Source organism: Dermochelys coriacea, chromosome 8 (genome assembly GCF_009764565.3).
Source record: "Dermochelys coriacea isolate rDerCor1 chromosome 8, rDerCor1.pri.v4, whole genome shotgun sequence".
Classification (NCBI taxonomy): Eukaryota; Metazoa; Chordata; order Testudines; family Dermochelyidae; genus Dermochelys; species Dermochelys coriacea.
In genome coordinates this window covers 93353209-93368839 of record NC_050075.1, presented here as the reverse complement: position 1 = coordinate 93368839, position 15631 = coordinate 93353209, and the positions used below count along the sequence as shown (strand labels likewise).

General features: G+C 42.1%; 1 protein-coding gene across 7 annotated transcripts in view; it reads left to right on the top strand.

Annotated features, from left to right (window-relative positions):
• The window catches only part of FGGY (FGGY carbohydrate kinase domain containing), a 414960-nt gene that overhangs the window by 307024 nt on the left and 92305 nt on the right, over nucleotides 1–15631 (top strand). For 6 of the 7 annotated variants that reach the window (XR_006273791.1, XM_043490943.1, XM_043490942.1 and 3 more), the window contains exon 7: nucleotides 10525–10653. The exons of the other annotated variant lie outside the window; for it this stretch is intronic. Coding sequence is in view for 5 of the 6 variants with exons in the window: in XM_043490943.1 (XP_043346878.1) it covers nucleotides 10525–10653 (129 nt within the window). In the remaining variant the exon portion in view is untranslated. The remainder of the gene's footprint in view (nucleotides 1–10524; nucleotides 10654–15631) is intronic. 7 annotated transcript variants of the gene reach the window in all.

Sequence of the window (15631 nt, the reverse complement as noted above, 5' to 3'; positions counted from 1 at the left end):
TCTAAGTCTTCAGGTATAAAGTTAATAGAGAAAGGAAGCTTCTCCTTCTGGTCTTTATGCTTGTATTTTTTTCCACAGTTATGCAGTCAAATACAATTAAACACAAAATCCAACTGAGTTCTGCAGGTTAAAAGCTGCTCTTAAATGAGTGAATGTGTAAGGGCTGAGTTAGCTGAGGTCCCCTGCTGTGCTTTCCTTTTGTTATTTTTCAAGAGACTGGTAAGCACTAAAAAGTCTGTTTCTATTAAATATTAGTAAGTTTCCGCACTGTACATTTTGCTTACTAAAGTGGACTTAAGACTTATTGTCTGCTTCATGTATTGCGTCTGGTAAATAAGTAGTTGCTGTGGCAACTGCCTAAAAAGGTGGTGGGTCATTGGTACCACATAAATTCTTTAAACAAAACTAGATTGTAGCAAATTCCAGAGTTAGTCTTCAAGGAAGGATAAAAGAGGAGGAAAGGCTTCAAATGGCTTTTTCCTTTTGTAAACTTACTGCTCTACAGGAAGAAAAAAACCCTGCTAAAAATGAGCTATCTTGTTCAAAATAAAAATGTGAATCAAGCGCATTGAGAAAGGTTGTGTGTGTCTTTGTGGAACAGTTGTTTGAATGTTAAAGAGAAAGTTCTTTGCCTTCAAATAATTATGGGTCTGTTGTGTTAGGCTTAATTCTACAAGAGGCAGATGATTTGCACAGGTGATTACTTTAAACCAAAGACTGTATGCAGTCTCTTTGGAAAGACTCAAAGAGGACACAGTACTCTCGCTGCTTGCCTCTGTTTGCAGAGTTCTCATCTCCCTCTGTTCCACTCTGACAATTTGTTTCCTTTGCCTCGCTGAAAGGTTTTACCTGTTGTTGGATTAGAATTTGTGGTTGTCTAGCACTTTTACTCTTCCGGTGATACTTCCTTGCTTCCTAAGCCAGTGTGTACCTTGCTGTATTGCTCTTGTAGGAGTCAACATCATTCCTCCCTGTGGTTAGTGTCTTTATTTCAATGGCAAGCCCACACCTATCATCTGTGCCTTACACAGTTACCACCTTTAAAAAAAAAATCAGTATTTTCAGCGGTTTCATAGATACTAAGGTCAGAAGGGACCATTCTGATCATCTACATGACCTCCTGCACAGCGCAGGCCACAGAATCTTACCCTCCCACTCCTATGAAAAACCTCACCCATGTCTGAGCTATTGAAGTCCTTAAATCATGGTTCAAAGACTTCAAGGAGCAGAGAAGCCTCCCTCAAGTCAACCATGCCCCATGCTACAGAGGAAGGCGAAAAACCTCCAGGGCCGCTCCAATCTGCCCTGGAGGAAAATTCCTTCCCAACCCCAAATATGGCAATCAGCTAAACCCTGACCATATGGGCAAGATTCACCAGCCAGATACTACAGAAAATTCTTTCCTGGGTAACTCAGATCCCATCCATCTAATATCCCATCTCAGGGGATTAGGCCTATTTACCCTGAATATTTAAAGATCAATTACTTACCAAAATCCCATTATCCCATCATACCATCTCCTCCATAAACTTATCAAGTAGAATCTTAAAACCAGATAGATCTTTTGCCCCCACTGCTTCCCTTGGAAGGCTATTCCAAAACTTCACTCCTCTGATTGTTAAAAACCTTCGTTTGATTTCAAGTCTAAACTTCCTGGTGGCCAGTTTATACCCATTTGTTCTTGTGTCCACATTGGTGCTGAGCTGAAATAATTCCTCTCCCTCTCCTGTATTTATCCCTCTGATATATTTATAGAGAGCAATCATATCTCCCCTCAACCTTCTTTTAGTTAGGCTAAACAAGCCAAGCTCCTTAAGTCTCCTTTCATAAGACAAGTTTTCCATTCCTCAGATCATCCTAGTAGCCCTTCTCTGTACCTGCTCCAGTTTGAATTCATCCTTTTTAAACATGAGACCAGAACTGTACACAGTATTCTAGGTGAGGTCTCACCAGTGCCTCGTATAACAGTACTAAAACCTCCTTATCCGTACTGGAAATGCCTCTCCTGATGCATCCCAAAACCGCATTAGCTTTTTTCACAGCCATATCACATTGGCAGCTCAGTCATCCTATGATCAACCAATACTCCAAGGTCCTTCTCCTCTTCCGTTACTTCTAATTGATGCGTCCCCAACTTATAACTAAAATTCTTGTTATTAATCCCTAAATGCATAACCTTACACTTCTCACTATTAAATTTCATCCTATTACTATTACTCCAGTTTACAAGGTCATCCAGATCCTCCTGTATACTATCCCGATCCTTCTCTGAATTGGCAATACCTCCCAGCTTTGTATCATCTGCAAACTTTATTAGCACACTCCCACTTTTTGTGCCAAGGTCAGTAATAAAAAGATGAAATAAGATTGGTCCCAAAACCGATCCCTGAGGAACTCCACTGGTAACCTCCCTCCAACCTGACAGTTCGCCTTTCAGTAGGACCTGTTGCAGTCTCCCCTTTAACCAATTCCTTATCCACCTTTTGATGTTCATATTGATCCCCATCTTCTCCAATTTAACTAATAATTCCCCATGTGGCACGGTATCAAACGCCTTACTGAAATCTAGGTAAATTAGATCCACTGCGTTTCCTTTCTCTAAAAAAAATCTGTTACTTCTTCAAAGAAGGAGATCAGGTTGGTTTGGCACGATCTACCTTTTGTAAAAGCATGTTGTATTTTGTCCCATTTGCCATTGACCTCAATGTCCTTAACTACTTTCTCCTTTAAAATTTTTTCCAAGACCTTGCATACTACAGATGTCAAACTAACTGGCCTGTAGTTACCCGGATCACTTTTTTTCCCCCCTTTCTTAAAAATAGGAACTATATTAGCAATTCTCCAATCATTCGGTACTACTCCTGAGTTTACAGATTCATTAAAAATTCTTGCTAATGGGCTTGCAATTTCAGGTGCCAATTCCTTTAATATTCTTGGATGAAGGTTATCTGGGCCCCCCGATTTAGTCCCATTAAGCTGTTTGAGTTTTGCTTCTACCTCAGATATGGTAATATCTACCTCTATATCCTCATTCCCATTTGTCATGTTACCATTATCCCCAAGATCCTCTTTAGCCTTATTAAAGACTGAGGCAAAGTATTTGTTTAGATATTGGGCCATGCCTAGATTATCTTTAACCTCCGCTCCATCCTCAGTGTTAAGCGGCCCCACTTCTTCCTTCTTAGTTTTCTTCTTATTTATATGGCTATAGAACCTTTTACTATTGGTTTTAATTCCCTTTGCAAGGTCCAACTCTACTCGACTTTTAGCCCGTCTCACTTTATCCCTACATGTTCTGACCTCAATTAGGTACCTTTCCTTGCTGATCCCTCCCATCTTCCACTCCCTGTATGCTTTCTGCTTCTTCTTAATCACCTCTCTAAGATGCTTGCTCATCCAGCTTGGTCTACAACTCCTTCCTATGAATTTTTTCCCCTTTCTTGGGATACAAGCTTCCGATAGCTTCTGTAGCTTTGATTTAAAGTAATCCCAGGCCTCCTCTACCTTTAGATCCATAAGTTCTTCAGTCCAATCCACTTCCCTAACTAATTTCCTTAATTTTTGAAAGTCAGCCCTTTTGAAATCAAAAACTCTAGTTGCAGATTTATTTTTGTTAATCCTTCCATTTAGTTTGAACTGAATTAGCTCATGATCACTTGAGCCAAGATTGTCCCCTACAACCATTTCTTCTATGAGGTCCTCGCTACTCACCAAAATTAAATCTAAAATGGCATCCCCTCTAGTCGGTTCAGCAACTACTTGATGAAGGAATCCATCAGCTATCGCATCTAGGAAAATCTGAGCCCTATTATTATTACTAGCACTGGTCCTCCAGTCTATATCTGGGAAGTTAAAGTCTCCCATGATCACGCAGTTTCCATTAGTATTTAATTTATTAAAGACATTAAAAAGAGCTCTATCCATATCCAAATTAGATCCCGGAGGTCTATAGCACACCCCAAGCACTATCGTAGGAGAGGCTTTACTAGTTTTCTTCCCCAATGTAATTTTTGCCCAGACAGACTCTTTCTTATCCATTGCATCGCTTCTTATTTCTTTACATTCTACCTCATCATTGATATACAATGCTAGTCCACCACCTTTACCTTTATTTCTGTCTTTTCTAAACAGCACATACCCTTCAATACCTGTAGTCCAGTCATGACTACTATTCCACCATGTTTCTGTTATCCCTATAATATCTGGTTTCACTTCCTGCATCAGTAGCTCTAGTTCCTCCATTTTGTTACCTAGGCTCCTCGCATTGGTGTATAAACATCTTAATTTTTGCTGTTTGGCCTCGCTCACATTTTGTACCCTATTATGCAGTCATTCTACAGCCAGTATAACCTATTAGACTAGTATCCACACCGCCCTCGCTCCTTATGTACATTCTCCTACGCACAGCTGTATCCTTTCTTACTTCGTCTTCTTCCCTCTCAATGCTAAAATCTGGCGTGGAGATTTCCTGGATATCTCCCATCCATCTCCCCCAAATTCCTAGTTTAAAGCTCTCTTTATCAGTTGTGCCAGCCTCGATCCTAGAAGTCTATTTCCTTCCCTACTCAGATGAAGTCCATCCCGAGAGAACTGTCCTCTGTCCGTGAATGCCTCCCAGTGGCCATACATCCCAAAGCCCTCCTTATAGCACCACTGCCTAAGCCATCTGTTGACAGTCATAATCTTGTCACACCTTTGTTGCCCTTCTCTAGGAACAGGAAGGATCCCGCTAAAGATCACCTGAGCCTCAATTTCCTTAAGCGTCTTCCCCAGCCTAGCATAGTCTCCCTTGATACTTTCCAGCGAGAATCTGGCTGTATCATTTGTTCCCACATGAAGGATAATTAGGGGATTCTTGCCCGCTCCCTTTAGGATCCTTTTCAACCTCAGGTCTACATCCCATATCTTAGCACACCCTTCTATTCTCTGGATCAGCTCTAGTTACAGGCCTGTCTATTCTTCTCAAAGAGTCCCCGATCACATAGACCTGCCTTTTCCTGGTGACGGTGCTATTCTCCAGTCTCTCCCCTGTTCCCTCTGGCTGCAAGTTCTTTCCATTCCTGTTTTCCCTTATAATCCTCTTCAACCCATCCTGTATCCTCCTGGGGCTCATATTTGGTGTAGTTCCCCTTGACTCTTCTGCTTTTCCTATAGGACTAGCCTCTCTTCTCTTCTTCCTTACTCTTCCACCTTCAACAAGTACTGCTGAGCCCCTTCTTCGTTTTCCAACTCTGCAAACCTATTCCTAAGCTCTGTTTCTCCTTCACTAGCCCATCTTTTCCTCTGCCTGGTTCTTTTAGTCACATGCTTCCACTGACTACTTTCCTCACGCAGTCTCCCCTCAAAATTCCCCAGCCCTGCTTCCATCCGTGAGTCTGAGCTTTTCCCTTCAGATACCTCATATCTTTGCTCCATCATCTGCTCAAACCCCTTCCTAAACTCAACCAGACTTTCCACCTGCATCTCCAAACCTCGGATCTTTTCCTCCATCAGCTCTATCAGACGGCATTTCATGCAGAAAAAACTCTTACCGGTTCCCCCCTCCAGGATCATGTACATACCACAGCTTCCACATCCAGTCATCCTCATTGTGTCTTCTACTACATGAGTCACTCCCACTGCTGCCTCTGTATCTGTCATCGCCTTCCCACCTAAGTCCTGTCAATCTGGGAAACACAAGCCACACCAAAAAGACCACCCCCCCAGCAAAAGCGAACCCCAAACAAGCACCACAATACAAACTCCTCCAACAGAACTCCCACTCAAACTCCCCTGTTTAGAGCTCTGTTTGCTAGCTCCTGTGCTGCTGCAGCTGTCTGTACCGCCTGCCTGCCTGGCTGGCTACCTTTATAGGACCCCTAGTCAGAAGCCCCACCCCCTAAGCAAGGCTCAGCTGCTCTCCCAGCACAAAGCCCCTACACACACACAAATACTAAAAATACAAAACCAAGTACAACTACCTTCTCCTCCAACAGAACTCCCACTCAAACTCCCCCATTTAGAGCTCTGTTTGCTAGCTCCTGTGCCGCTGCAGCTGTCTGTGCCACTGCCTAACTGGCTGGCTACCTTTATAGGACCCCTAGTCAGAAGCCCCACCCCCTAAGCAGGGCTCAGCTGCTCTCCCAGCACAAAGCCCCTAAAAATCAGAGAATATCAGGGTTGGAAAGGACCTCAGGAGGTCATCTAGTCCAACCCCTTGCTCAAAGCAGGGCCAATCCCCAATTTTTGCCCCAGATCCCTAAATGGCCCCCTCAAGGATTGAGCTCATAACCCTGGATTTAGTAGGCCAATGCTCAAACCACTGAGCTATCCCTCCCCCCACACTGGTTGTGTTTAAGATACCGCCTTCCACATTGAGCTTAGAATGGGAGATAAGCATGGTGACTGGGTGTTATCTATTGGTAAATGTTTACTTAACTGTGACCATTGTGCTCTTATTCCTTGTGTGTTTTACTTCACATTTATGGATCCTTGCCATTCCAAATTCTATGTACATAGATGCTGAGATGACTCCCTAAATGGACTAGACTTTTCTAACTTCTCAGTTATTGTAAGCACATGGGACACCATTCCTTCCGACCTCCCTGCACATTGGGGGTAGAGGCAAGGGTCTGCCCATTCCACACCCACTTGCAGGTGCATGGGTGGGAGAGCAAATTCCACTCTGAGGGATAAAGTCATGGCCACACGAGCCTGTTTTCCTTGCCTCCAGACATGCTATGTAGACAGGGCTCTGTGGGTGTAGCTCACGATGCTTCACTGATCTCTAAGGCCTAGGGGTTGAGGTGGAGGGGAAAATGCAACATTCCCTCATTACCACACTCACTGTCTGTCACCCAGCTGCTGGATGACCAGGGAGATGCTTTCTATCTTGGCCCATCATCCTTCTTGCTGTTCTGGAGGAACATTTTCTCCCTAGCCTCTTTCGTCTCATCCTTGCCTCTGCCTTCTTGCTGCTGGTTGGAAGAGATGGATTTTTCTCTTTTCCTAACTGCTTGATGAGGAGAAGAAGACTCTCCTCTCGTGGCTGCTGGAGAGGAAGGAAATTGTTGCCTCCCTTACCTCTCTCCTACTGATAGGAGGAAAGGGGTCTCCATTCATCTTATTCCTGTAGCCCCAGAGCACTCTGTTCTCTTCATTCTCCAGTGGGGGTTTGGCGTGTGTTTCTGAATGGCTTCTTATTGCCCTTCCCCCCAGGAGTGGGAGACAGCGGGAGCTGCACTGATAGATCCACTTGCTCAGCATTTGAGAGTGGGATTGCTTCTCAAGTTGGTCTTTCACTTGTTCTTCCTAGGTCATGCCACAGGCTATGCCTAAAATCAGGCTCCAGCAGAACTGGCAATGTGGGAGTGATATGAGCAGATCCCTGATGCTGTCAGGAAGTGGCTTCAGTTAGGGAAAAATTATTCTTGCTTACTCTGACTTCTTCTAAAACCACCTGGGCATGCTGTGTGTTTAGTGCCTTTTTTCTAAAACACAAAATGACTGTATCTGAAATTCACAAGAAACCCACCTCCACCCACTCCACTCCAAAGGGGAAAACCATAATGTAGACCATTCTAATGAGCTTTCTGCTCAAAGAAATCCACATGATCATTTTCTACTGCTTACATCAGGAAAGAGGATTGTCTGTATCTCTAAAATTGTTCCCTAAAAGCTCATTAGTCATAGATACAGTAATTGAATAACTGGTAAGAAAAGATATTGTCTAATAGTAACCCTGGTCTTTAGAATGATCTTTAGAATGGTCTTTAGATCTCTAACCACTTAATAATTACATGTTACAATACTTGACCATTCAGAATGAAAAAACAAATCTGCTGTGGGAGTGAGTGGTGAAAGATTTTCCATCAAAATAATTTCATCCAACGCTGGATGTACAAAATGAGCTAGCTGTGCACATTAAGGAGGTTTAGCTGATTCTGAAGCAAAAGCTGTGGTTGTAGCTGCATGAACTTCCTTGAACCTCCTCCTAGCTGCAAGGTCGCTCTGGTCTTGCTCTCCGATGTCTTTATTTTTTTAATTATACTGTTTTGAAATAGAAACATCTTGCTGTCTAGCCTTATTAAAAGAGGTGAACACGAGATATACTTGGAAAGTTGAGCATGATTTTTCTGAGCATATAAGCAATAAAACATTGGCACTTGTCCTCTAGGAATTGGAGGAGACCAGCAACTCATTTCATATAAGCCACCAAGAGGTGGAAATGGTCACTTTTGGTTACTAGTATCATGAGTTGAATGAGCTAGTTGGAAGCCTTTAGGCAATCCATATACTTAGATTTTAAATTCACAATATGATCTGCAGATTAACTCAAGCATGAAACTTTGAAGGGGATAGCATGGGCACCTATGTCGCTGAGTGTTTCACAGCCTGGCTGATGATTTAACACCCAGAAGCTATGTGTTTGGGGGCAGGGGAAGCCTGTTTAATCTCAAAATACATTACACATTTGATTTGTAGGTGATTTCTGATAAGGCAATTGGATACCATGTTTAAAAAAAAAAAGGCAGCAGCAGCAAAGCCAGATGTCTTTCATGACTGCAACATACTAAGAATTGAAGGCCCACCACAAAGTGAACATGAGTCAATAATGCGATGCAATTGTGAAAAACACTAATCACACTGGGGTGTATTAACAGGCTCTTGTATGTATGACATACGAGATAATTGTCCCACTCTACCTGGCACTGGTTCCCAGTTCTGGATGCCACACTTTAGGAAACATATGGACAAATTTGAGAGAGTCCAGAGAAGTGCAACAGGGATGATAAAAGGGTTAGAAAACCTGACCTATGAGGAAAAAACAAAACAAAACAGTTTTAGTCTTGAGGAAAAAAGACTTCAGGGGGACCTTATAGCAGTCTTCAAATATGTTAAGGGTTGTTATAAAGAGGATTGTGGTCAATTGTTCTCCACGTCTTTGGAATTTGTAGGCAAGAAGTAATGGTTTTAATCTGCAGCAAGGGAGATTTAGGTTGGGTATTAGGAAAAACTTTCCAACTCTATGCAGAGTTAAGCTTTGGAATAGTCTTCCAAGAGAGATTGTGGAATCCCCATCACTGGACGTCTTTAAGAACAGTTTGGACATTCACCTGTTAGGAATGATCTAGCCTGACATTTCTATGATTCTCCGCTTGTGAATTTCATCACTTTCTTTTCATCCAACAGCAAATGACTACAGCTTCTGTCATTAAGATTATCCTCATTAACAACATTGTGTTCCTGACCATTCTTATCATAGGCTATTCATGTTCACTAATATGTACTGTGCAGCTTTACCACATCAGAATCAATTGGAAATATAATGCATTCTCATGAAAACCCACTTATCTTTTATTTTAAACAGAAATTGTGCCAACTCTGCCCCAAAGATTTGTTGAATTAAGCAAGTTTTAAAGATAAGCCCTATTGAATGAATTTGGAGTTTCTCAGTTAGAGCCAAGGCATTGGCAAGGAAGTGTGTGGAAGCTCCCACTGTGACTTTGTGTGCCTCATCCATTTAACCTGTGGATGAATAAAGAGGTGTGCATTCCAGGAGCTGTCAGTCCTGTCTTACTGCTTTGTATCTAGCTATACTCAAGCGCCACTCCAGGGAAAAGCCTTTTATATGAGATGGGCCTGAACCAAACCACCTGAACTCCAAAGTGTCTGGACCTGGATCCCATCTTCATAGCTTGGGCCTATCCCTACCTTTATCATAGTTGATTAGTTGTTAAAATAATCTTTCCTTTTGGGAAAAAACAGTTAAAAGCTCAGATTTCCTCCAGTGGGGTGGCACAGAACGTGGCAGAAAGGCCCTTTTGCAGAATGCCCGATGGGTCGGGGAGGGTAGTTTGTGGTGGTTCAATGTACCCTCCACTGCAGCTGCCCAACACAGACTCAGAAGTGGGTGGTCCTAGCCAGGGAGGAAATGTAGGTAGAGTGGCAGGATTTCACTGATTTAATGGTTCCCCTGAACAGTCTCTGCTGGCTCCTACAGAGGTGCTAATGCACATTAAAGGCACCACTTGTCTGATGGAACCCCTGAAGGAGAGTGGAGATGAAAACACCTCTGGGCCAAGCTGGTGCAGGAAGTGCAGTTTTCACTTGTTTGCAACAGAACAAGTGAATCTGCCCCAAGATATCTAATTTCTAAAATACCTTTATTTCTGCAGATATATAGTCAGTGGCTACAATGTAAAGTGTGAGCCTGGGTGTTTGTTTATGTACCTAGTAAAAAGATCACACCATGTTAAATGGAATTTTTATGGGTTATAATAAAAACTGTTTTAGATCGCTATACTGGGCATTTACTAGTTATCAGTTTTTAAACTCTTATGAGCAGCATGATACAGCACAGTTTTCTGTTTAATATACATACAGTGCAATTGGTATTTGGTAAGTAAATGGAGTTTTTAATGCACTTCTTTGATGGATACTACATTAAACAGCGGTGGGAAAAGGCGCTTTTTCAGGAAAATGCATGTTTGCTTTTCTGTTTATCAAACTGATGGGTGTTTGGTTTTACTTGTGTCTGCTCAGGAAACCAAGTCCTGTCTCCTGGAGCTTCTGTTGGAAATGGCCTAATGCCAGAGGCTGCAAAAGACCTTGGTCTTGCTGAAGGGACTGCAGTAGCAGCATCTCTCATTGATGCACATGCTGGAGGACTAGGTATTCTTACATATTTACTGTTCTTGGAAACAGGGATATTATTGAAATTAAATATTTATGTGAAATACCCTTCTCCCAGAGCCCCATATTCTACAAACATAGGTAACCAAGCAGCATGTTGCCTTATGCTGAAAGACCTATTCTTATCAAGTAGCACACTTAAAAATTTTTTTATAAATTACTTACAAAAACGAGTGTGGGTAAACGTCACTAAAATCAATTTGAAATTTTCAAAAGTGTCCACTAATTTTTGTTGCTTCCATTTTCAGGTTCTCAATTTGAGACACAAAGGACCTAATTCTCAGGGGCTGAGAGTCTGGCATTCCCACTGAGCTTCCCATTTCTCAACACATTAGGAAAAAAACACCCCAAGTACAAAGTAAAGTGCTCAGCCAAAAATCATGGGCCTGATGCAGGAATCTCTCGGGGAAGTTCTCTGGCCTGTGCTATGCAGGAGCTCAGACTAGATGACCATAAGGGTTCCTTTTGGCCTTAAAATCTATGAAAATTGAAATTTTTAAAAAAATTTCGCTAATATTTCCCTAATTTAACAAAAAATATTTAAGCTCAAAAGTTGTAAAATTTCTGAGGAAAAACATTTAACTACAAATAGTTCACTCAGCTCTATGATAGTATTACTATATAGTATTCGCTCAGCTCTATGTAGTATTATAATGTCCATTTCATAGACCAGTATCCTGAGGAAAAGAGACTTAAATAATTTGTTCAATGTCATATGGATCCAGATTGTTCGCTGCAGCAAAATGGCCCCACTGACTAGCTTGCTTCAGCTACCTGTACCATTGCTCACAGGTAGTGAGGGGTAGCAGGCTTTATGGAGCTGTTACATCCACCACATTCCACTGCGGGTGAATGGGAAGGAATGGGGAAGAGGCCATACTGGGTCAGACCAAAGGTCCATCTAGCTCAATATCCTGTCTTGCGAGGGTGGCCAATGCCAGGTTCCCCAGAGGGAATGAACAGAACAGGTAGTCATCAAGTAGGGTGACCAGACAGCAAGTGTGAAAAATTGGGACAGGAGGTGGGGGGTAATAGGAGCCTATATGACAAAAGGACCCCAAAATCGGGACTGTCCCTATAAAACTGGGACATCTGGTCACGTTGTCATCAAGTGATCCATCCCCTGTAGCCCATTCCTAGCTTCTGGCAAACAAAGGGCTATCTCCTTCATCTGTAAATGCTGAGAAATTGAGACTAAAATTATTGTGAGTATGGTTCATACTGTACCACCTCTGACTACCATGCAGGGATGAGGCCCCCTTGTGCTATGCTCTGTACAGGCAAATAACAAAGCAGACAGAGTCTGCCCCAGCCAATTGACTGTTTAGGTGTCAATAGGACACAAGAGACAGATGAAAGGAGGCGAGGGCAGGGGGAACTTGTGAGGATTAGGTGTCAATGAAACTAACAGAGTTTAGGATAAAAACAGTAGCCTAAAATACAAAGGAAGCTGGGTCTGTTAATAGATATCCTGTATAAAGCATAAATGAGGAACAAACTGTTTTGGTGCTAAAATAGTTAAAAGGTTCAAGGTTTTACCGGTACATTTTAAAAAGGCTTTTACTTTGAGACTGCATAGAGCTGTTGGATGTGCATTGTCGTACTTCATTGGCTGAGATTAGGTTGACTTAAAAATGGTTCAGCCCCATATCTCCCCATTGGTAGGGGTAATCTCCCTCTGTTTAAATAATGGAATGGAAGACCTTTGTACATTTCCTTTATACTAGCCCAGTGTGGGACGTAGCACAAAAACTGCTTGCTATATTAGGATTATGGGTGTAATTGATTTAAAATAGCAGACAAAAGGTTAAAATTAGAATGGTTTGAAAACTGGAATTTCCATCCTGTGGAAAATTCCAAGATTTCAAAGTTGGGTTTTGTCAGAAGTCAGGACGAAGAGTTTAAAATCTTGACTTTTTTTGAAAAACAAAAAATATTTTGTTTTAATGTCATCAAAATTAATGTTTTGATCAGGTTGAAATATTGTTTCAATGCTAATTTTTATTGTATTTTTAGTTTATAATATGTTGAAACAAAACAATTTGACCTTATCAAAGCAAATTTATATTTTCCTGTTGAAAATTTTGATGAAATCAAGATGTTCTCACAAAAAAATTAAATGTAGTTGAATCAGCATTTTCCAACAGACTAGTATTCTGTCAGAAAAATTTTGACCGGTTCTAGATGGAATAAAGTTAGCCAAAAAAGCACCAGTTTTCAACATCAGAAAGAAAAGGGGAAAGGTTGGCACGCTCCCTTGCGAAATGAAACCACCAAGCTTCACAAAGCTCCACTCAGCTCTTGCAAGGAAAGTTCAAGATGCTTAATTCTGGGCTTGCAGTTTAGTGAAAGTATTGGTAGAAATTTATTTTCAGACATCTTTAAAAATGAAATGCATTTGAAATTTTGAAGCCCACATACTTTTTTGTAGTGATTTGGGGGAAGGCATATTTTATTTTGCTTTTGAAAGTTTTCCATTTCACCTTTAATGAATGTCATCCACATGTTAGTCTCTAAGGTGCCACAAGTACTCCTTTTCTTTATGCCATTTACTGTGTACTACCTACCTCTCCAACAATAGGTGAGTCATCCCTCACGCAGACTTCAGTAGAACTACTCAAGGGATAAATTTGCCCACTATGCTTTATTTATCATTTTCCTTCCAGCTGCTTTTTATCACTAATAGTTTTTAGACTTAGAGCTCCAGCATTATCTGGTTGTTGAAAAAGATTTGTGACCTTTGGAATTAGGAAGAAGGAAGACAGCAGCGTCTGACATTAGGGCAAAAATTGTTCTCTGAGAACCATATGGCACAAGATTTCAAGTTTCTGTGCTTCCCTACATGCATAGAGTTTATAGTGGGAGCTTCAAGCCTGTAGGAAAACAAAGGATCTCTGTCTTGCTCCACCTTGTCATTCTGAAAGGACGGTTTTGCTCTTCAAACTTTGAATTTACCAGCGTTTACAAAAATGCCTCTCTGATGCAGAGTTTTCATACTTCCTATGTCCAACTGCCAGTAAAGCAATTGAGTCTGGTGGACTATGTCAAGGGAGGCATGAGCATGCCCAATGCTTCCTTGATGTCCCAGTGGGTTAACTGCTGAGGAAAAACTGAACTATGCAGCCCAAAGAGCATTGTTCTTGGCCGACAGCTACAATTTGGTGCTTTTTCATAGAGTTGAATGGAGGCCCATCTGTCTGGAGATCCTGCCATCCGCTTTGTGAAGTGGGTGAGTGGTGGAGCTTGGAGAAAGAGCCTCTCAGTGACTACTGCCTGTCAGGAGACTGGTCATAGGCAGTCATGCCTAGTAGTAGGAGTAGGTGTCAGGTCTAGTGGTCAAAGCAGGAGGTCAGTGCCAAGAGTCAAAACAGAGTCAGATCCAGAAATTGGAGCCAAGAGTCAGAATCAGATTACCTGGAAATGGAAAAGCAGGAGCAGGGCTGGTTCCAAGTAGGGGCAGGATTGGAACAGGACTAGAATAATGCAGGGTGTGGGGCACCATCTAAACTGGAATGAGGCTGGGTACAGGGCAGGGTCAAGGCTGGAGCAGGGCTTGGAGTGAGGCAAGCACAGGGAGGCAGAGAGTCCACAGCTGTGTGCACTGAGTAGCCACCAAGCTTCTGCAGCTGCCTGGCTTAAGAGCAAGCTTCCTCTCTGCTTTATCCAATCTGGTGGTTTTGTTGTGGCCCAGCTACTCTCATTGGCTGCCTGGTGGCTGGGCATGTGCAGCTGGAGGCCCTCATTCCTGACACTACCCTAGAGAAACTGGTTTTCCTTTCTTGTTTTTACTAAAACAAAGCCACCTGGTCCTGATCCTTTTCTCTATTTCCCTGCTTGAGCTACTGCAGCCCTAGGGATGGACTAATTCCTGCAGTCTGTGCAGCTCCAGTGGGAGGTAGATGCAGGGACCAGGATGAAAATAGGGATGATGGGTGTGGGAGAGGAGCTATTGTAAGCTCCCCCATGATTAGCTCCACACCTGCGAACTGGGTAGCCATAGAAAGTTTCACCAACGTGGTTGCTTTGGCACTAGTTACTTAATCTTGGATCCTTGTAACCCAGGAAAAATGTTCTTTCAAACTGTTTTACATTAATTTGTACTAGAGAACTTTTAGTTCGCACACAGGCCAGTTAATATGCAACATGTCGGTTCCCTTTAGAAATCACAGCCCTGCATTGCTGGTCTGTGTAGACAAGCCCTCATAGGCTGTGATCAAGTGATCCCTTAACTTTCTCTTTGTTGGGCTAAAAAGATTGAATTCCTTGAGTCTATCTCTATTAAGCATGTTTTCCAATCTTAATTATTCTTATGGTTGTTCTCTGAACCCTCTCCAATTTAACAACATCCTTCATGAACTGCGAATACCAGAACTGGACACAGTATTCCAGCAGCTCTTACATCAGTGTCAAATAGAGAGGTAAAGTAACCTGTCTATTCCTAAAAAGAAAAGGAGTACTTGTGGCATCTTAGAGACTAACAAATTTATTAGAGCATAAACTTTCGTGAGCTACAGCTCACTTCATCAGATGCTCACGAAAGCTTATGCTCTAATAAATTTGTTAGTCTTTAAGGTGCCACAAGTACTCCTTTTCTTTTTGCGAATACAGACTAACACGGCTGCTACTCTGAAACCTGTCTATTCCTACTTCAGGTTCCCCTGTTTATGCATCCAAGGCTCTCATTAGTCCTTTTGACTACAGCATCACACTGGGAGCTCATGTTCAACTGATTATCCACCATGACCCCTAAATCCCTTTCAGAGTCACTGGTTCACAGGATAGAATCCCCCATCTTGTAAGTATGGCCTATATTCTTTGTTCCTAGATGTGGACATTTATTTTTAGCTGTATTAAAACAAATCTTGTTTGCTTGTGCCCAGCTGGCCAAGCGATCAAGATCACTCTGAATCAGTGACTTGTCCTTTTCATTATTTACCACTCCCCCAATGTTTTAGTC